The 21,727-nt window shown below is 39.4% G+C and overlaps 1 protein-coding gene across 1 annotated transcript in view; it reads left to right on the top strand.

Moving 5' to 3' along the window:
• COL4A3 (collagen type IV alpha 3 chain) overlaps positions 1-21,727 on the top strand; it is a 133,906-nt gene that overhangs the window by 64,109 nt on the left and 48,070 nt on the right. Inside the window, exons 2-18 of the mRNA XM_073807882.1 lie at positions 3,236-3,280; positions 3,954-4,016; positions 5,415-5,468; positions 6,680-6,706; positions 7,248-7,325; positions 9,138-9,200; positions 9,326-9,361; positions 11,079-11,120; positions 11,329-11,406; positions 13,546-13,608; positions 13,984-14,043; positions 15,012-15,056; positions 15,331-15,384; positions 16,316-16,357; positions 18,386-18,470; positions 19,901-19,936; positions 21,554-21,718. Coding sequence (XP_073663983.1) covers positions 3,236-3,280; positions 3,954-4,016; positions 5,415-5,468; positions 6,680-6,706; positions 7,248-7,325; positions 9,138-9,200; positions 9,326-9,361; positions 11,079-11,120; positions 11,329-11,406; positions 13,546-13,608; positions 13,984-14,043; positions 15,012-15,056; positions 15,331-15,384; positions 16,316-16,357; positions 18,386-18,470; positions 19,901-19,936; positions 21,554-21,718 — 1,036 coding nt within the window. The remainder of the gene's footprint in view (positions 1-3,235; positions 3,281-3,953; positions 4,017-5,414; positions 5,469-6,679; positions 6,707-7,247; positions 7,326-9,137; positions 9,201-9,325; positions 9,362-11,078; positions 11,121-11,328; positions 11,407-13,545; positions 13,609-13,983; positions 14,044-15,011; positions 15,057-15,330; positions 15,385-16,315; positions 16,358-18,385; positions 18,471-19,900; positions 19,937-21,553; positions 21,719-21,727) is intronic.

The following is a 21,727-nucleotide window of genomic DNA, read 5'->3' as shown; positions in this document are numbered from 1 at the left end:
GTATCCTGGTCGCTGGGATTCCTACTAGAACCCTGTTCTGATGGTGTGTCCTCTTTCTCAGCCATTTCAACTTTCCTTTTGATGTTGGTTTTTCTCTTTCCATCCTTAAGCATGCAAATATAAAACCCGTACCAATATAAACTTCCTCTAGATCGTTCAGGTCCTGTAACCAAAGGATTGCCATCCTTTCCCTGTCTTACCTTTCTCAGTCAAGCTTCTTTTAAAAAAATAAAATAACTAACCACACTGGCTGTGTTTCATCTCCTATTCACTCCTCAGCCAGCAACAATTTGCTTCCTGCCCACTGCCCTGAAAACCCATGACCTCCAGGTCACCCATGGCCTCCAAAAGGCCAATGCAGAAGGATACTCTGTGTCTTTATCTGACCTGGACCCCTCTGCTTTGTTTCCAACTGTGTGGATCACTCTCTTTTCCTTGAAACACATGTCTTTGTTTCTGGAATCCTCTTTTCTTTGCTTTCCTCTTTCTCAGCTGGTCCCTTACACATCAGGCATCCTAAGGTTCCTACCAGAGCCTACTGCCCTTCACACTCATCACAGATTTTTATCCTAAAGTCTGTGATACAACAAAGGGCTTTGTTTCAATAAATGCCCTAGAGGATTTGCTAACTAACTGTATAACCACTAGATCTGCTGATGGCTCTTTCCTGCTGTGGACTTAAGCCTGGGCTCTCACGCATCCACTGGGTCGCTCCCCTGGCTGCCGGTTTCCAGGGAGCTGTGAACTAACTAATAAATTACGAAAATGCAATTATAATTGATCCACACAGAGTCTTTTTAAATTTCAGATGTATAGACTATTTAGGCAACATTTTCTGCTAATTTATTCTGAGCCAGGCATTGGGACATTTATTCTTGACTAGATCTCATTTATCCCTCACATTGATCCCATCAATCATGACTATAGTTACGTATTATTATCTCCATCTTAGAGATGAGGAAACTGATTCTCAGAGCACTTAAGTAATTTGTTCTGGATTACATAGCTAATAGGTGACAAAATCACAGTTCAAATCCAGTATTAGATGACGCCAGAATCAAACTCTTACAGCCAAAGAAACTAAACCCACACCTACTGTTTCCAAGTAAAACTGCAAAGCTTATTATTTCCCAGGAATTCTACTTTATTGTATTTGTGTATGCTTTTTGTTTCTTCATTTCTCCTTCCTCTGATCCTAATTTTGAAAAAGTCATTCAGATTCTGGACATTTGGTGTCTGATTTCAGACATGTTTAGTGTCTGAACATTCCGCTGCGTTCCTTCAGGGTGTGGCCTCAGATTTCCCTCCATTCTCCTGGTAGAATGAAGTTGTCACTTCAACGCTGGACTCAGGATCAGCTTAATGCCAACTCCTTCCTTTTTATTTTGTCCTCTGCACCCCACTCTGCTGGTTTCCTTAGCATTTCTTTAGAGAAGCCAGCAATAAATTAAAATTATAGTTGTAAATACAGGGTGCTTCGTATAGGTTACATGGTGTGCAGGTATTTCCTAAAGTTCATCCAGAAACGTATGTTGTCATGAGTTCATATGTTAAAGTATAGCTCAGAGATGTAGTCACAAATGATAATCTGATCAAAGGCAGACAATCAGAGAATATTAAAACCTGACCAAAAAGATTTTTCAGGTTTATAAATGTCTTAATTTTAAATATTTTCTATATATTCTCCTATAGAAGATAAGAGAAAATTTATAATGGGGATGTGAAACCTGCAAGTCACGCTTCTGCCTTTGCAGATTAGACACAGCATCCTGCAGAGGAGGGGGCCGTGGTCACACACCCAGGAATTCTACCTCAGACAGGAAAGGCTGACTTTGGCCTTGACAGTCCAGTCTCAGAAGGCTCTGTAACAACCTTTTCCTCAAATAATCAGAAATACCAAAACATACTGAAACTCTCAGGAATGATGAAAAACTTTTGGATAATGGAACTTTCACACCAAGTGGCCTCGTGAAAACAGTTTTGTTTGTGGTTATTCTCTAAGAAACAGGACCTCCAAATGTATTCATCGTGTTCTTGAAGCAAGTTTATCTCTGGTTCAGGCAGTCCTTAGTTCGCTATTTATTTATTTGTGCCCACCAGGGACATTTTGCTAATAAAGTGTTTCTCATGCACAGAAATATTGGCTGCCATTCTCATCCACTGTTGTAATCGTGTCATTCATCCTTATCAGCCCCCGGCAGCTGTCTGGCTAATGTGGGGCTTTTCCAGAGGCACTTCTCAGACACTAATGTGAGCAAGAATTATCATCACATCTTGTTGAAATGCAAATTCTGAATCAATAGGTCTGGGAGGTGAGGGAGCTGTATTTCTAACAAGCTCCCCGATGAGGCTACTGTTGGATCCCGCACCTTGAGTAGCAAGGGTATGAATGGATTTTTGTTTGTCCTTTCGGATAAATACTACAGCGCCAATGAAACAACAAGCAATTGAACCGTATTAACGATGAAATAATCGCAAGAGCAAAACTCTTTGGCGTGTGAATAAAACTGGGACCTTTCATTTATGGGCTTATTAGTGCCAAATAATTGTCACAGTGCTTACCTTTTGTTTTCTCCTTTGGATCTAGGGCTCTCCAGGACTTCCAGGATTCACTGGTCCCAAAGGCGTGAGGGTTAGTAGTCCAACCAGTCTAGCCTGACTGTTTGCTGAAAATTCTTTTTTTTAAAAAAAGAAATCTGCACTGTAAAAGTTATACAGATGTCACAAAGGAGTACATTGTGTGTGATACACTTCTATAGATGAAACTCAGGAACAGGTAAAACCAGTCTATGATGGTAGAAGTCAAAACAGTCCTTACTTTGTTGAGGGTAGGTGTTAACTGACTTTGAGAGGGCATGAGGGAACCATCTGGGGTGTTGGAGATGTTCTATGTCTGGATGGGGTGACAGTATCAGCAATATATGCATATGCACATATATAAACATTCCTCAATCTGTTTGTGGAAGATTGGAGCACTTTACTGTATGCAAATGAAACCTGAAATAAGCTACCCAAGAAAGGCCCAAAGCAATCTTAATCATCTCTTTTAAAAGTTATATAAATGGAAGATTTACAAAGTTTGTCAAGCCTTTTTTTGTTTTTCAAATAGTTTTTAGTGTTCCCAATTATAGTTGCAGAACGGGGTTATTGGCATGGTAAATCATTTTTTGATTATAGGTTGAACATCTTTAAAGAGTTTTTTTCTTGCCGCCCTCTCTGTTTTCTATGTCTTTAGGGAACAACTGGATTACCAGGATTTTCAGGTCCTCCTGGACTTCCAGTAAGTAATGAGAAAAATGTGTAAATGGAATAATAAGAAGTAAGCTCATTTTAATAAAGATGTTAAAGCAATAGCACAAGAAAATGAGTACTGATACATTTGCTTCATGATGAAAATATCAGAATCACATAGTGTATTAGAGTGTGGATTTACAAGACATACAAGTCAAAGTATATTTCCTGAGATACAAACAGATGGAACAGATTGAGATAGAATGGGATGGGATGGGATGGGGTGGGATGGGATGGGATAGAATAGAATAGAATAGAATAGAATAGAATAGAATAGAATAGAATGAACTCTGCTTGATAGCACAGGATAATAAAATAATAAAATAGTTACCTCTGTGCACACTTCCCTCTTCTCTTTCCTTTATGCCAGCTTAACACAGCGTGCTAATGGAATTATTTTATATAGAAAGACCTTTTGTTTTATCTTAAATATCTATATCTCACTGGATAATTTTTGGTTTTAATTAGCCTATTTTATTTGCTATGATTTTTATTTAAATTATTATCTAAAATAACTAATTTACTACTTTATTTAAATAACCATTTGTACTTAAAGAACTATCTAAATTAGCCCATCTTTTCCCACCATGGTTTCTGCACTGTTTCCACCTGTTCCCGGGGCCTGATTATCTCTCCTTTTTGAGACTTGCTCTATTGTTTAGGGCATCCCAGGCCATCCTGGACCGTATGGACCTGTCGGTTTGCCAGGATGCAATGGTTCTAAGGTATGTATGCCTCACACAGGAGATGGTTAGTTAACGTTTTGCTAAATGAATAAATCAAGGTGAAGTAGTAATAAGACAGGCTAGACTCTCCTTGAAATATTCTTTTAGCCAGAACCGATGGTATGTGTCTTCAGGGCAGACATATGATGGTTTTCTTTCTTCTTATGCCTTTTTCTTTACTTTCTTCCAGTTTTATTGAGATATAATTGACATACAGCAATACATAAGTTCAAAGTGTCCAGCATAATGATTTGACTTACATACACCATGAAATGATCATCACAATAGTTTAGTGAACCCACCATCTCTTATAGATACAAAATTAAAGAAAGAAAAAACATTTGTGTGTGTGATGAGAACTCGTAGGATTTACGCTGTCAATGTTCATGTATAACATACAGCAGTGTTAATTAGATTTAGCATGTTGTGCATTCCCTCCCTAGTACTTATTTACCTTATAACTGGAAGTTTGGAGTACCATTGGAGTGTCTGCATCCAATTCCCCTCCCCTCCCCCACCTTGCTTTCTTTTTTAAAAAATTTATTTATTTATTTTTGGCTGCCTTGGGTCTTCGTCGCCGCATGCGGGCTTTCTCTAGTTCTGGCGACCGGGGGCTACCCTTCGTCGCACTGCGCGGGCTTCTCATTGTGGTGTTTTCTCTTGCTGCGGAGCAGGGGCTCTAGGTGTGCGGGCTTCAATAGTCGTGGCACGCAGGCTCAGTAGTTGTGACTCGCAGGCTCTAGAGCGCAGGCTCAGTAGTTGTGGTGCATGGGCTTAGTTACTCCGCGGCATGTGGGATCTTCCCAGACCAGGGCTCAAACCCATGTCCCCTGCATTGGCAGGCGGATTTTTAACCACTGCACCACCAAGGAAGTCCCCCCCACCTTGCTTTCTGATTGCTTTTTAAGGAAGTTCTCTGATGCTTTCCCACCGAAAGATAACTGGGGGCTCAAATGGTTATTTGCATCTGAGGTTGTGAGTATATATAAATCAGAAACTAAGGCTTGGAATGCAAAATTGGTCTTTGGAATAGAATGACTGAGCTTTTCGATGTTCATTCATCTCCTTTGTTTCCTGACTGCACTCTCCTTTTCCCCAGAATGGTGGCCATGAAAGGAGTAATTACTAAAGTTTCAAGGAAGCAGCAATTGAAAAGTTCTTGGCACAATTAGCCTTTTGCCATTTATGCACAATTTGAGAAACAGTAGATTCTAATCCTGTTTTCAATTAAGATAATGGTTTCCTGGCCTTCAGCCTCATGACCCAGTAGCTGTAAGGAATTTGGGTTACTTTGTCTAGATTTACCACTGCAGGGTTGGAAGAGAGAAACAGGGAAATTATCTCAATAGGCTGTTCTAGAACAACTAAGAAGAATGACAAGCTCTGTATGTCTTCCAGGGTGAGCAAGGGTTTCCAGGACTTCGGGGGACACCAGGCTACCCAGGCATCCCGGTACGTTTATATTTCTAACTCCCCATCCAAGACATAAAGTACAATTACAAAGAGTTTCCTTTGGAATGACCACATACAGAAATCTGTCATGACCTTGGGGAAGTCTGAAGCAGCCGACAGTAGACATTCAACTAATAGTTGAGAAATGAATGAATAAATGCACTTTGAGACTTTGTTTTGCTTTTGAGACACTGAAGGGGAGATGTGAACTAGACAGTGGGAAAGGCCTGGATTGTGGTGACTCAAGGATGGAAGAGAGGAGAAAAGGGCCCTGGAACTGGGACTTAGAGAGCTTCAGCATGTAATGTGAGATCAAGGACAATAAGCCTGTAAAGGAGGAAGGGCCCTTAAGGTAGAAGAAAGCAGGGAGTGTATTCTGGAAGCCCAGGGAAGATGTTGCTAAATAATAAAAATTTGACTGAATAAATCTGACCATCTAATATTGGCCTTAGTGGATGATTCACGAGGCTGGCAGCACCCCATCTAGCAAGGAGAGAGTTGCTGCATCCGACCATAGATAGGAAAGGTTTTTAAAGCCAGAGAGGGAATGGAAAAAATGACATTATTAGCAAAGAATGTATTGTTTTATTAACAAAGAAGGCATTTTGTTAGGCAAAGCTGCCTCTTAAGGGGAATGGAAGGTGTTATTGGGTGGAATATCTTATCAGTGCAGACCAGGAATTTCCAGGTTGGCGGGTCAAAGGTCACATTCCTAGGGTAGGTTAAAACCGTAGTCAGGTTAGGTATTAAGTCTTGGTTTGCTGCTGTGGACCTAACAGGAGTGATTCCATCTTGGACCCATCTCCTTTTTAACAATTTCCAGTAAAGGGGAGTGACAGACAGCTGCCTAGTGCTGCTGAGAAATCCAGTAAGGCGGGAACTAAGGTGTTGTCGTCGGTTTCAGTAACATCAAAGTCACTGCAGACTTTAACTTCCATGACAGGTGGAGGGAGGACATAGACGTGAGTGTAAGAAAGATGTGAGAGATGAAGAGAGTGGGAAGTTTGCCGATGACATGAAAGATAGACAAGGCAGTATGGGGAGGGTGGATTTAGGGGGAGACTTTGTTTAGATGAGAAAGACTTGAGCATGTTTAAAAGCCAGTGGGAAGTACAGAGCAGGGAGAGAAGGCAGAATAGCAGGGAGGACAAAGCAGGGATGCTGTGTATTTGATTTGCCTCTGGTTGCTAATATGCCACTCCTTTTCCTAGGGTGCCGTTGGTTTGAAAGGAGAGAAAGTAAGTTATTTGTGGCATGTGATTGTCAAAAAATCTCTAATTGTACATATGAAAGGGACTTGTATTAAACAATAAGACATAAGTAATTACAAATCAGATCTCATGATTAATTCAGAAATCATAGGAATTAGGACATGATATTTATTCCTATTGAACAACTTCTACTTCTTGTCATAGATATGTCTTCAGGAATACAAGTTTTGTATTATTCTTTAGGAAAATAGGGTCTGGGAAAAGAGAGCTGAACTTATGCTCAGGGCCCCAAATTCTAGATAAGGAATTGCCACTCATTTTGGTGTCTTGGGAAATGGTCTATTATTCTTGTGTCTTTCTTCCCTCCACAGTAAATGGTCAAGTTTAGAAAATACGAAAATGCTTTAAATTCTTCAAAATGGAATAACTAAATAATCCTAAAGCATTTCTCTAAGTATATATCCTGAAAGCGCTTTTATCCTTGAAGCGGTATGACCTTGAATAACCATTTAGAGGAGTTTTGAAGATATAACATTGCTTATGTTTGATGAACTTCTTCATTTTCAAGGGGGCTCCTGCTGAAGGAGAAGGCGTAGCCCTTGATGGAAAAGGTGACCCTGGGTTGCCAGGAGCTCCAGGATTCCAGGTACTCACTTCAGAGAAGATCCCTATCATTCTCCATCTCTTTCTCTCTGTATCTCTCTTTCCACCTCTTTTTTCTTCTTCTTCTTCTCTCTCTCTCTTCTTCTCCCTCTATCTCTTTCTCACTCTCTTACAAATGTTCTTCATAGATATTCATATCTCTTCTATTTACATATTTACCTCATTTTATTCTAACACATTCACCTCATTATAAGAAACTACATTTAGCTCATATAAAAAACGTGATTTTGTACATATGTCTTTTAGCCTCTTCTTAAGTCTCAATCACCCAAGCTTTACTAAATCTAAGAAAGAGCCTTCAGGGAATGGTTGTGTTCCACTTTGTATTTGTTGAAATCCCGGGTAAGATTGTATTACATGTTGAATACAATTTAAAATCGTCATATTACGTAACAGTCCTATTGTAAAGTTTGCATGATAGTAGTATTTTATTTAACTGCACCTTTCTCCTGTTGAATAGTTTGCTTTCTGATCTCTCTGTGTGTAGCCGGAGGGTGACCCAGAATAGATACAAGGAAAGAGCTATTTGGTGGCTGTGTGCACTTTACTCTGTGATTCAGAAGCATCTTTTGATGATAAGTTATTTGATTGGTATATGTTTTTGAAGGCCCTCAAAAAGCTTTCTTGCTGTAAAGAAGTGGGAAAAATAAACGTGTCTTAGCCAAAAAAAGGGGGGGGGATCTTTTGATACTAACTTTTAGGTTAATTAATCAGAAATATTTTAACTTAATTCAGAAGTATAGGTGGAAATTCCTGGGCAGAGATAGGAATTTGCCTGGGTGAGTCAAAGAGTTTGAGTTAAGGTTGTTGAACATCTATATGGTGAGCCATGGCAGCTAATGATGGGCTGCAAAACTGAAGAATGACACGGTTCGGGGCCGCATAAGCTTTTGAGAAAAGATGCAGAATATGATGGCTCTTGTGTTTTTGCTTAGGAAGCATTTAGGGAGCCAGATGCTGAGGGCAGGGCATCTAGTAAGAGGAGATAGTAGCAATCTGGGACACGGATGGATCCCTTCAATGTGTATTGAGTGTTGGCCGTGTACCGCATTGTGCTACTGCTGAAAGTATAGCAGTGGGACCTTCAGTCATACAAGAAATCCTTATTACGTGCCAGGTAGGTTCCAGGGGCTAGTTAGGTGCTGGGGATACCACAGTGCACAAACCTCCAAAAATAGTTTAACAAAAATGTTTGCCCTCATGGCACATTCTAGAAGCAGAAAATATTTAAAAACGTAAATTACTAAGTATATGTTGTATTAGATAGTAATAAATGCCAAGGAGAAAAATAATGCAGGGTTGGGGGATAGGAAGTGTCCAGATTAGAAGGAAGGTTGTGGCATTAGGTCGGATGGGCAGGAAGGCCCCATGGAAAGGATAACGTTTGAATAAAGATAAGAAAAGGGAGAGAAAGTGAGTTATAGAGATATCGGGGGAAAGAGGATTCTAGGCAGAGGCAGAGCAGGTGGAAGGGCCCAGAGATAAGAGCGTGCTTGGAGAGGGAGAGAGAGAGAGAGAGAGAGAGGAAACATTTCTAAAAATTGTAAAACTCTTCTTAAGTAAAGCAACTGCTCTGGTCATTTTCCTGGAAATAGTACCATCAGGTTGATCCCGGTAGCCTGTTATACATGGCAACACATGTTACACATGGCCTCTATTGAAATCAATTGCAGCCATAAATAAGAAACATTAGGCTCTGGTTTTTCTAAAATAGTTTAATGCATTTAACTAATGGACATCGTTCTTCAGTGAGAAGTAAATTTAAACTTATTCTAATTCTTCTCTTAATTTAAAGGGTTTGCCAGGCCTTCCAGGTTTTCCTGGACCTATTGGTCCCCCTGGCCCTCCAGGATTCTTTGTGAGTATGAAGCCACCATTGCTGTACACATCGTAACTAATAAAAGAATTATAGCCTAAAATTTTAAACAGAGTTTTAGGCTTGATTCATTACCTGCTGTAATTTTAACTGGTGGATTTTTCTAGGGCTTTCCAGGAACCATGGGACCTCCAGGACCTAAGGTAGATGACAATTCGTATGTTGTGTCAGCCAGAACATCCTAACCGATCTAAAAGCCAAACTCAGTCTGATTCCACATGTGGGTCACTGCTGGGCACCCCTCTGGAACTCACAAGGATTCCCAGCAGGGAAGTAAGCATGGCTAGCAGCTCTGCACCTCCTACTTCCCTTCTCCCTGCACTTCAGTAACTTGATCTCTGATACAAAGCGTCTTCATTCAATTATAAGGAGTTCCTCATCAGGAAAAGGGCAAGGACTCCTACTCTTTATGTTTCCCGCAACACGTTACCTTATATATTTTTTTACTGGGCTGCTTCCCAAAGCCAACCTGTTTTTATACTAGTAAATAAAAATGACTATTCATGGACTCGTTAAGCACAGTCCTGCATTTCTTTCTATTACAAAGGCCAACTGTTAGTATGGGGGAAGAAAAAAACTTTTTCTTCTATCTTCTTAGGTTCAGTGAGTGGGTTAACTGTAGGAAGAAAGTTTGATTTCATATGCATGTGGAAACCTCACAGAAATGAAATAAAAAACCCCAAAGAAGCAGTCAGACCCAGAGGCTTGTATACCATTTTAACAAAGGGTGATAAATTTGTGGAGGAGTGACAGGACAAAGGAACAGGGTTTTGAGCTTCAAGGGGCAGTAGATTGTGGAAAGGTCAATATATGGGGGAAACTAACGGAAGATAAGTGTTATTTCAGTAAAGTTTGTTTATGCAGACTTAAGTGTGTATTGTCTCCAGTGATGACTTGTCTTCTCTTCCTGGTACAGGAGAGGGGAGGGTGACACCTTCACAAAGGGAAATTTAGGCCCTGTCTTGAGGCAGATGGGGGAGAACAAGGAACTTTATCTGCATTTGCTGTTTCTCACTTGCCTTCAGCTCAAAATAATTCTTCTGCCAAAGTGGTATATTTGGGGGTGGCATATTCTGATCCCCTTCATTATTTTAAGTAAGAAAATGTTGAGCAAGGCTGAGCCCCACCAGGAAATTACTTACTGTCAGATAGCCTTTGTGTGTAGGGTACTTGCCAAGGTGCTTTCACATTTATTGTTTCATTGATGTGTACACACACACACACACACACGTGCACACACATACATACCCTGTGAGATGAATAGGTTCAGGTTAAGTGCTTTTCTCTACAGCTTGTGGCCTAATTGGGGGAAAATCTGCAAACTCAAGAGCAGAAAAGCACAGACACATTGGTTGAAATGATAGATTACTGAAGAGAGATGATTCACAGACTTATCTCATGTCACTAACTTACTAGTGAAGTCAGGTTGCTTGAATTCTATTCTTAGTTCTCTATTAAGTTTTGAATTTCAGAATCCTGAAGATCAGCTACACATCCCTCTTATTTTTAAGATGGGGAAACTAGGGCATCAGGAAGTTACCAGCCAGAGGAAGCAAAATTGGCTGGTGGCTGAGCCAGAAAAATGTCCTCCGAGCTGGGCTCCTTCCCCTGGCCCACAGCATCTCCTGTTATCACTTGCCCTATTAAGTAAACCCCTTAAGCTTTCTGCCCTTCAAGATCTCTACTTTTAAAAGAAACATGTTGCCACTCCACTCCAAGAAACAGCTAAAATAACTTTCACGATAGTAACATTACAGTTAAAATATAAATGTTCAATTATAAACATTGAACCTTAATGGGTTTAGACTATACATTCATGTTCATTTAAAAAAAAAAATTTGGTTTTGTGTTTTCTTACAGGGTCACATGGGCGATAACGTGATAGGACAAAAAGGAGAGCGGGTAATTTAAATTCTGTGGTTTATCTGTGGGCAAGATATTTTAAGTTCCCTAGCAATCAACTTACACAATTGATTCACTAAGTCACACTGAAACGAAAGTATTTCCTGTGTCTCAGGTTTCATGTGCTTTATCTTCCTAGGTAAGAACTAAAGAGGAAATGTAGATCTCTCAAGCTTAGTTTTTTATTCCTGAGTGTATTTGTCTTTAGGGTATGAAAGGATTAACAGGACCGCCGGGACCACCAGGAACAGTTATCGTGACACTAACCGGCCTGGTTAACAGAACGGTAACTCTTCAATTTTATTATTAAGGTTGCGCCTTCCCCTTTCTAGGATGAGGTCCTTTGATCCCTTACCTCTTTTATAAGCTCTGTCACCTAAGCCCAGCTCAGCCAACTGGACTTTTATTCCTTCTCCATCTTTTACTCGAGAACTAGAAAACATGAAATGGGGAAGATGCAAGGCAAGCCACTCCCAACATTCTTGAAGGAAGAGCCTAGATCTAATTTTGCTAACCCATTATCCCCATCCCTCTCCTTGTTGCTAACATAGGGTGGGTATATGGTGAGTATTTTTGAATAAACAGTAGCAAAATGGTGTGTGGCTCTGATGCAATTGGATAGCAATGACCTAAAGATAAGGGTAGAGCAGTATCATAATCAAATGGGACATTTTTACCCTGCCGTCATAACCCCAAGGCAGTGTGGCCCCCCACTCCCCTCCAAGGGCACTGTGACTCGTTATTTTGACATTATCATGTGCTTTTTGCTCCCACACTGGGGTAGCTAGAAGGACCAGAGGATGGAATTGAATCAGATGCTCAGAAGAAGTGCATCACAACATCATACACCAATCCTAGACACCAGGTTGATCCTGGAATGTCTGGGAAGGGGAATGGGGAGTGAGGGGGAAGCTAACAATTTTCTTGTGGATTAACTAAGAAATAAACATAAATCATCCTTCTCCTTTAAACTTAATGATTAATTGTTTTTAATAATAGCTTATTGCAATATAATTCACATACCATAATTTTCACCCTTTTAAAGAATAAAATTCATGGGTTTTAATTATAATTAACTTTTAACCGCATTATTGAGATATAATTCACATGCCATAAAATTCACTTATATAGTGTACAATTCAGTGGCTATTAGTATATCCATAGAGTTGTGCAGCTATAACCACGTGCAATTTTAGAACATTTTCATCACCCCAGAAGAAATCCCTTAATCATCTCTTTCCAATATAATTAATTTTTAATGATAGAAATTATCAAAACAAAACTAGAAGAGTTAAAACAGAACATGGGGAAGTTTTATATGGCCAAAATAATAACTCTCATTGAAGACTGGAAAAAAATTGGCTGAGGAGAATAACTGAACTTTTCAGAATTAATCAACAAAAGTATATTTAATAGTCTAAAGCTCTATTGGCTGAAAATTGATGGGAAAAAATCTTATTTTGACAAAAGCAAGATCTGGAAGATTTGACCCAGGGGACAAAATTGAGTTATTTCTAAAAATGATGCCCTCAGGAGGATACTCACATTGGGAAAAAATTGTTTTTGAAAATTATATTTTCACAATATATAAATAAAATGTGATAAGGGCAAAACAAACCTAATTAATGAATTCAATCCTCCTAACATTTACTCAGAAAATAGTTGATCTCAGTGAAAATAATTTCAGTATATTAAAAATGAAAGTAGACTACATTAGAAATGATCTGGGCTTCCCTGGTGGCACAGTGGTTGAGAGTCCACCTGCCAATGCAGGGGACGCGGGTTCGTGCCCCGGTCCGGGAAGATCCCACATGCCGCAGAGCAGCTGGGCCCGTGAGCCATGGCCGCTAAGCCTGCGCGTCTGGAGCCTATGCTCCGCAACGGGAGAGGCCACAACGGTGAGAGGCCCGCGTACCGCCAAAAAAAAAAATAAAAAATAAAAAAAATAATAAAAAAAAGAAATGATCTAATTGTGCTTATAGAAAACTGATTCAAGAATTAAATTAGTTTAATACAGTTTGATCTAAAGGATACTTTCATTTTTTTAAAAAAAAAGAAAAGGTTATAAAAAGGATATATTGTACAGCACAGGGAATAGAGCCGATATTTTATAGTAACTATAAAAGGAGTATAAAAATCTTGAATCACTACATTGTACACTTGAAACTAATATAATATTGTAAATCAGCTATACATCAGTTTAAAAATTAAATAAAATATAGCACACAAAAAGTTTGTATATTGTTTCAGGGGGTTCCCAGGTATAAAATTCAAAATGTGAAAATTGATAATGTGGTGTGTTAACAGGAGGTATATAAGTAGCTTTAAAATCCAATCCATTGAACAGATAGGGGACTTTTGCAAGTATAGTCAATAATATCTTGTTTGATCTGTTTGTAATGACCTTAACTTGTTTTTGTGACAGGACCTCAAGGGGGAGAAGGGAGACCAGGGAGCCATGGGCCAGTCTGGACGCCCTGGACCCTCAGTAGGTCACTAAGAATCATGTTGTTCCCTTGAAACAAAAAGTAGAACCTTAGAGCATATTCTGATGTATGATCTACCTTTAAATCTTAATATTAGCTAAAGCACGGTAGTATTTTACCGCAGAGATCGTAAATACTAGGATTATTTTATGGCCACTTCTGGCTGAAATCCCTGCACCGTTTTACATGTACCCAATGGCACCCATCTTATGATTTATCTTCAGCATCTGTGTTTAAATTAATATTCATAAATAAGATGTCCTTCTTAGATAACCCACCATTTCAAAAATTTTTAACAGAAGGGAAAAGTTAATAAAAATCAATGTAAGTCAAAAATCAATAATTTACAAAACTTGACCTAACTCTCATTAATACAGGGGCCACCTGGAGAATCTTACGGATCAGAAAAAGGTGCTCCTGGAGAACCAGGCCCGCAGGTGAGTTTGGAAATTCAGTGTCATGTGCAACCTAAATTAGTAAGTACTCAGGACTGTTGAGGTTGTGAATATAAGGTGCTTAACTCAAACTAGCTTAGATTTTCTAAACTTTTTTAAAAAATTTGGGAGTTAGAATTTATTTGTTCAAGTATCTGAGAATTTCAAGGTTAAAACAAGCTTCAAGGACTTCTGAACCTGAAATGAAATGGGCAGGACTCTGTCCATTTCACTTCTGCTCCTCTCTGTGTATCAGCCTCATCCTCTTCTTTGACAAACGATCTTCATCCATATAGGGGGTGATGGGTAAAAAAAGAGGAGAATGTAGAAGTAACAGAGGCTCACTCTCCCACCCAGCTCTATTTTGCAAATATTTAAACACATATATTGTTTAAAAACTCTAAAAATTATACGCTGGGAAAATATTTTTTTCTAAGAAAAAATATTCAACTAATATGATTTTTAATTTTATCATATCATTTATTATTTTATCATAATAGTTAATCCCAAAAGCCCTGTCTGTTTGAATGCTGCAAAATACCTTTTATGCATATATTTAAATATAGGCACATCTGGAGTTCAGGGAATTGCCAACACCGCAAATGAATAGACTGTGAACGCCTCCCTCTTTCTGGATTTTCCTGTTCGATTCTCTGCTCAGTGCTTCCTTGATTTTCCTTCTAAGCTTTGATGGGTAGTGTTAACTCTAGTTTAAGCTTAGCTCTTAATATCCTCTCCTTTTTCCAGTGACCCTCCCTAATTTCCCATTCTGACTGGCTTCTGCCTTCCCTGGCAAGAGAAAGTCATCACCTGTTCTGTGGTTAATAGTTTTTCCTTTTAATAAGTGGGGGAAACCTCAGTCAGGCTTTCTTGCCTAAGGTCAAGAGATGATCATATCATTTAATTTTTCATGTTTATTGAAATTACCCATATTTATGAAGTTACGTGTTTTTGTTTTGCTTTTGTTTTAGGGAAAGCCTGGAAAAGATGGTGCCCCCGGTTTCCCTGGCACTGAGGTAAAGACGTGACGTGGCCCATTAATATAGTGAAAGTGTCGGTCCTATTAGACAAAGAAGGGTTTTTGAGAGTCACTAAGTAGTTTTAAGCAAACAAAAAGCATATAGCTTTTAAAAATTATGTTTGAGAATCATAGTGTTACACCCTCACTGTGGAGAGAGGTCATCTGAGCACATTTTTTTTCCCGAAAGGAGTTTAAAGCATTTTGCTTCCTACAGAAGAGATTGATTATCAATGTGTCTTCTGACCTACGCACTTTACTGTTCTCCGTAGGGAGCCAAAGGCAGCAAGGGTTTCCCTGGGTTAAGGGGCGAAGATGGCATCAAGGTAATTCCCTTCCTAACATCTATCTTCAGCTTTTTTAACTGGTTGGGTTTGGTCACCCTTTCCCCACACGTCCTGAAACTCGGTACAAGGAATTGCAATTAGAGCTCACTAAAACATCTTAGCATATTTGTTAAGAAGAAACAAGAGATGTGGCAACTATATTTAAACACTTGAAGGGGAAAGATGTTACACCTGTCCTGTGTAGTAGAAGCTGACTTTGGACGAGTGAGATTTCAGCTCACTCTCAGCTGAGATTTGAGATTTCAGCTCCCCGAGGAAGAAGCTGGAAAGGACCTGCGATTGGAGGAAGTTTCAGGTCATCAGAGGTCAAGGGTAGGCTGGTCCCCGTGAGTCTCAACCTGGGTCATGATGTACTGAAAGGTCATCATCAGTTAACTGTGGACCGTATTCCACATCATTGTTTCTGACAACACGTTACAGATATTTTCAAATAGTTTTCATACGTAGGTATATATGCAGATTCAAGATTTTTATCCTGTGTTAATATCACTTCCAGTAGAATTCTGGAATGCCTTCCTGAGTAGGTAAGAAAGGAGTTTGATTATAGCTGGGACACTGGGAATTGCCTACAACCCACAGCCTGGTTTCTCTGTGCCTCTAGTCTGGGTAGGAACAGGAGAGCACGCAATGATGCAAACATCCTTTGAAGGGAGTGATGTGGAAGAAACCTAGACAACAAGAGCCACTTCTTCCAGACCTTGTAGATAAGATTCTTGACTCAGATAATGGCCCTCCAGGAAGATAATCACAAGTAGTATCCCTTTCATGTTAACTTGGTTTGTACATTTCATAGAAATAACATCAATTTTAACATAGATTTGTTTAACTGTGCATTTTGGTTTCTAGTATACCTAACATGTAAATACTTTTGATTAATGTGCTCATAATTTCTAACTGTCTTTCAACATAGGGGTGGAAAGGAGACATGGGCCCTCCAGGATTTCGTGGTCCAGTAAGTGTAATTAAAGACCATTTTAAGGTCATGTTTGATCAAGTCTTTCAAAATATCAAGGAAATTTTGAATCATTGTCTCTTATTGACTGCTATGATAGAGATTACAGTATTTACCTTTTCATCAAACCGGGGCAAAAAAAATAGCTGTTGTCATTATTTGTCCATTTGATAATGGACAAGTATTTTTCTTTGGTCCTACTTGGTCCCTGGAATGCACTGGCCATGCCCATCCTGGGCTGTAGAGAAGAAAACCTTTGTCTAATCAGGCCTGGCCCAAGGTAAGTAATCCCTTGCCCTTAAGTAGGGCAGGAAGGCAGCAGAGGAGGACAGCATGGGCAGCAGGGTGGCCGTCTCCAGCTGGGCCCCATTAAGACAGCCCTGCACTGTGAGGCAGCAGCAGCTCAGCCCTGGGTTTAATACAGGACCAGCAAAAACCAACGACCCCAGCCCATGCTCCTTAGTGGCAGGCTGTGTCCTCCCCTCCCCGGCGTGAACGTGGATTTGATGTCTGTCAGCTCCTGACTGCAGGGTGGCTACATTTTATACCGTGACTCTGCAGCTTAAGGAGATGAGTGCAGAAGACCCAGGCTCTGAGGTCTGGCCTCTTCCTTTCCTGCCTCAAAAGACAGTGGTTCTCACGTTCAGTGTGACTATGCAGGTGTGACAGAAAGCTCCTCCATGGTGGCAAGGGAGTCACTGGGGGAGTGTGTGTGCGTGTTGTTACAAACGCAGTTCTCAGGCCCTTCAGGCTAAGTAAGTCAACTCAGTAACCGGAGGAGGGTCCCAGAAATCAGCCTCTTTACACTACAAGCAAATGCTTCAGATGGCAAGTAATCCCAAGATACTTTTAAGGGGTTGCTGGGAAAATAAAAGAGGCTATTCTGTGAAAGTACTTACGTGGAAGGTACTCACATGTCTTTATGGATTTTATGATGGAGGAGATTAGTACATTATTAGTACTATGATTAGTAGTAATTCTTTTTTGTGATTTTATACTGCTTAACCACAAAGCTCTAGTTACCTGTTCTTTAAACAAGTCAGTGAACTAATTGGCCCCAGGCAGCATATGAAAAAACTAAGTTTTTAAAAAACTTTTATACTTCCATCTTCTTTCTATCTTCTTTTCTCATGCTCAATACCACATAACTCTGCAGCTTCTGCTAACTTCAGAGGAAGTTCTGCTTTGGAAGTAGATGGTTAAGGAGACCAGCAGTAGGTCCACTGATCGCTTCAGAAATACGTAATAGTCGGGCTTCCCTGGTGGCGCAGTGGTTGGGAGTCCGCCTGCCGATGCGGGGGACGCAGGTTTGTGCCCCGGTCCAGGAGGATCCCACGTGCCATGGAGCGGCTGGGCCCGTGGGCCGTGGCCGCTGAGCCTGCGTGTCTGGAGCCTGTGCTCCACAGCGGGAGAGGCCACAACAATGAGAGGCCCGCATACCGCAAAAAAAAAAAAAAAAAAAAAAAAAAAAGAAATACGTAATAGTCCTGAGTCCTTGGACTGAGGAAACCTTTGTCTGAAGGTCAACAGTGTCCTGAAATGTAAAGAAACAATCAATAAAGTATTTTTGATGTGTAGGTCCCAATATACTTTGAAATAAATTTAGTCCTCAGGACAAGCATTTTTAAAAAGTGAAATAGAATAGAATAAAAAATATCAGAGTTGATCATATGTTGTAAGAAGTCACTATTTTGTGAAACTTTAATTTCTGCATACATATTCACACATATATAGACATGTATGTGTATATTGAAATGTGTATATGTGATTTGGGCCACATCATAAAATGTATTTCTAATTGAAAGCCCATGAAATATATGATATCATGATACCAGATTAACTTTTATTTTTAAATGTATCCATCCCATATACTTAACTGCCATATCCTTCTAACACATAAACCTATGAATTCAGGAAAATAAGGAAACTATCATTGTAGCCAAAAAAGAAGGAATTGAAGTAATTGCATTTGGCGAGCTGTCCATAAATAACTGTCTTTTTTCTTTATTAATTTCTTTTTCCTTTAAGACAGAATATTATGATGCGTACCAGGAAAAGGGAGATGAAGGAATTCCAGGCCCACCAGGGCCCAAGGGAGCTCCTGGCCCACAGGGTGAGAATAAATTTCTTCCTAAAGCATTTGCTGATCATTCCATGTCTTTCTTTCAAGGCAAAATGTATAGCGTGTGTTTACAGACCCAGAATTGGCAAGAGGAGAAGGGAGGTCTCCTAATGTTCATAGGTGGTGATATTTTTTGGTGTTTCCTAATTTTCATAAGAAAATTCCATAGGTGGTATACAGTAGAAGGTAACTGAATTATCTTTATGTAGGAAAGCATAACGTTCAAGTCTGGTAGGAAGACACAAACATGGCTGGAGAGAAGGAGGTGGGAGTGTCCGAAACCAGCAATCTCAGTGGGATACAAAAGAGAAAATGGAGTCCCTGAAAAGCTATGATTTGAGCAAATCCACACAAATAGTGACAAGAAAGAACTGAAGTCCTGGTTTTCTGACTTCCAGCATCATGAATTAAAGTCACATTTACTTACGTTCTATCCCTTTTGATAGATTGCAAAGATCTGGCTAATAGTTCTTATCTCTTACTACACATTAAAATCCCCAGGAACTGCTAAATAAGAACCACGTCCAGGTCCCATCCCTGTGGTTCTGATTTAATTGCCTGGAGGAAGGCCCTGGATACTGGCAGATCGTTAAAGCTCCCCAGATTAATTCTAACGTGCAACAGGATTAAGAACCACTGATCTAGGAAAATTATTGATATAAATAATATTTCAAAGAATTTTACTTAAGAGGGGTAAAAGTCTCAGTGTACTTAAACAAATGGACAGATAAGTATTAGACATAGATTTTTAAAAATCTGATATGCTTACTATAAATCACTCATATACATCAAAGAATTAGAGCCCTACGCAGTGTTACAGCTATAAGCGATCTGAGACGGATCCAGACCAAACTCATATTCTTGACAATTCCAGCTATTTAATATTCTGGCATCTGAATCATCCCAGCAAAATGCCAAACACAGAGCAGACTCTTAGGAAGTGTCTTGTTGAATTATTTGAAGATGATAAAGTAGCATGATTTACTTTTTTTAAAAAATTGAAGTATAGTTGATTTACAATATTATATTGGTTTCAGGCGTACAACATAGTGATTCAATATTTTTGTAGATTATACTCCATGTAAAGTTATTACAAAAAATGGCTGTATTTCTCTCTGCTGTACCATATATCCTTGCTGCTTATTTATTTTATACAGAGTAGCTCATGTCCCTTATCCCCTACCCCTGTCTCTCTTCCCTCCCCCTTTTTGAGTGCTAGACATCTAAGATGAACTTAGTTTCTTCTTTACAGTTTGTTTAAATGAGTGAAGTTTTCTCGTATTTACCTCTGTGAGAGTGGAGAAAAAGTATGAAAAATGTATTATTATATTATTATTATATCGTCATCCAAGATTTCAGTAACCGGGGGGAGGGGATATTTACATCTTTGTAAACAATTAATTGCTATTATGTATTCACAGGTCCCAGTGGTCCCCCTGGAGCCCCTGGAAGTCCTGGTACGTACATGTTTCTCAGGATACCAATAGAAACGCTATTAAATGGAAAACACACTGCTCTCTAGTGAGTCGACAGTATTTACATAAGACAAATGTTTCATTCATTGATATACAAGTGTTTCCAACGTCTTAATCGTTAACTTTGTGACCTGCAGGGGAAAAGGAAGTGGAAACTGGGAAACTGACACAAAGTAATAGAGAAATGCTCTTTTTTACTTCTCAGTAGTTTTAACTAAGTGTAAGACAGTAACTTCAGTGTAAGGAGCAGAAGGCTTGAAACTCAGAAGAGGCACAGAGCTAGAAAAACAATAATTTTATGGCAACTAGGTTGCTTAAAATGATAGTTTTCGTAGTGTATCACAAGTTGCCTAAAGACACATAGATTACAGCTGTTGTGTAAAGTTTTAATTTTAAAAATATATTGTTTGTGGTACATAGACAATTCTGTGAAGTGGAGAAAATATCTGTGAGTCATTTGAGTGGTTGCCTCTTGAGAGAGGAAGAATAGGATCAAGGATGGTTAAAGATCAACGACCGTAGCCTCAGTTATAACTGTCGTACCGTAATGTGTCATTTTGTAAAGGAGACAAAACTAAGAACAAAATAGCAAAGATTTGGTAAGCCCTGCCATTGACTATATTTTTCTCTGTACTATGCTGTATATTTAAACTATTTCATAATTTTGAAAATGAATTAAAATTAAACAGACTGAAGAACTACATGTATATTATAATCCTATTGCAAAAGAAAAAGATCAGTGGATAAATATTATGTGTTCTTGCATATGCGTGGAAAAATATATACCAAACTCTTAACAGCAGGTATTTCTTGAAGTCGAAATGATGCAAAAGGGGATTTTAAAGGTCTGACCAAATATTAAGAAAGACTTCCTTCCAAGTAATGAATAGAATGGTTTAAAAAGCCAGCAAGTGAAAATTAAAAAGCTCTAAAACAGATGTCAATCCGAAGGATTATTAGCCTTTAGGCCAAAATCTTCAAGCTCAATAATCAGAAATAATCGGATATTACCCCCACTGGTTTCTCAGCAGAGATTCTTAACTATGAGGCAGAGATTTGAGACTGCCCTTCTCACATCCGGGTCATTTTAGAAGGGACAGAAGAAGGGGGTTTTGTATCACCTGGCATGGCTTCTGCCCCAGGAGATGCCTGCCTCCCCCAGGATACCCTTTAATATAACTAAGACGATTGGCAAGAAAAACGTCCAATTACAATTTTCTCTCTTTCTCATTGGAGACCCTGAAAGATAGGCATCTTTTAGTCTCTAATAAAAAGAATTTATAAAATAACATATACTGAAGAATTTCTCCTGAAGTCCTTTTGAATCAAGAGACTACAGTGCATCCCAGCCTCTGTTTCAGCCCCTTGTAATAAGTCACATAAATTATCTTCTTGAAATGGAATGGTCTGAGCTCTGCTGTATTGTGATAGTTTAACAAGGCCACAGATAAGGGACATCAGATAATTCACTTTTATATGCTCTATATACTTTTCAATTGTACAACTTTTATAAGAATATATCACTTTTTGCAATTGAAAAACAAATGTATATTAATCAGGGAAACATCTAAAAAACAATAAATGATTATTTTCTCCAAGGGTCATCAAGGCCTGGCCTCCAAGGAGCCCCTGGAGTACCAGGAGCAAAAGGAAGTAAAGGCGAGCGAGGACCCCCAGGAAAGAGCGCAGTGGGGCTTCCCGGGTCCCCTGGCTGTCCTGGTTCACCAGGCCCTACAGGGTTGCCAGGACCTCCAGGACCACCAGGTAAAGATG

Source organism: Tursiops truncatus, chromosome 7, assembly GCF_011762595.2.
Source record: "Tursiops truncatus isolate mTurTru1 chromosome 7, mTurTru1.mat.Y, whole genome shotgun sequence".
In the NCBI taxonomy this organism is placed as follows: Eukaryota; Metazoa; Chordata; class Mammalia; order Artiodactyla; family Delphinidae; genus Tursiops; species Tursiops truncatus.
Note: the sequence above shows the minus strand (reverse complement) of the source record. Positions and strands in the feature narration are given on the sequence as shown.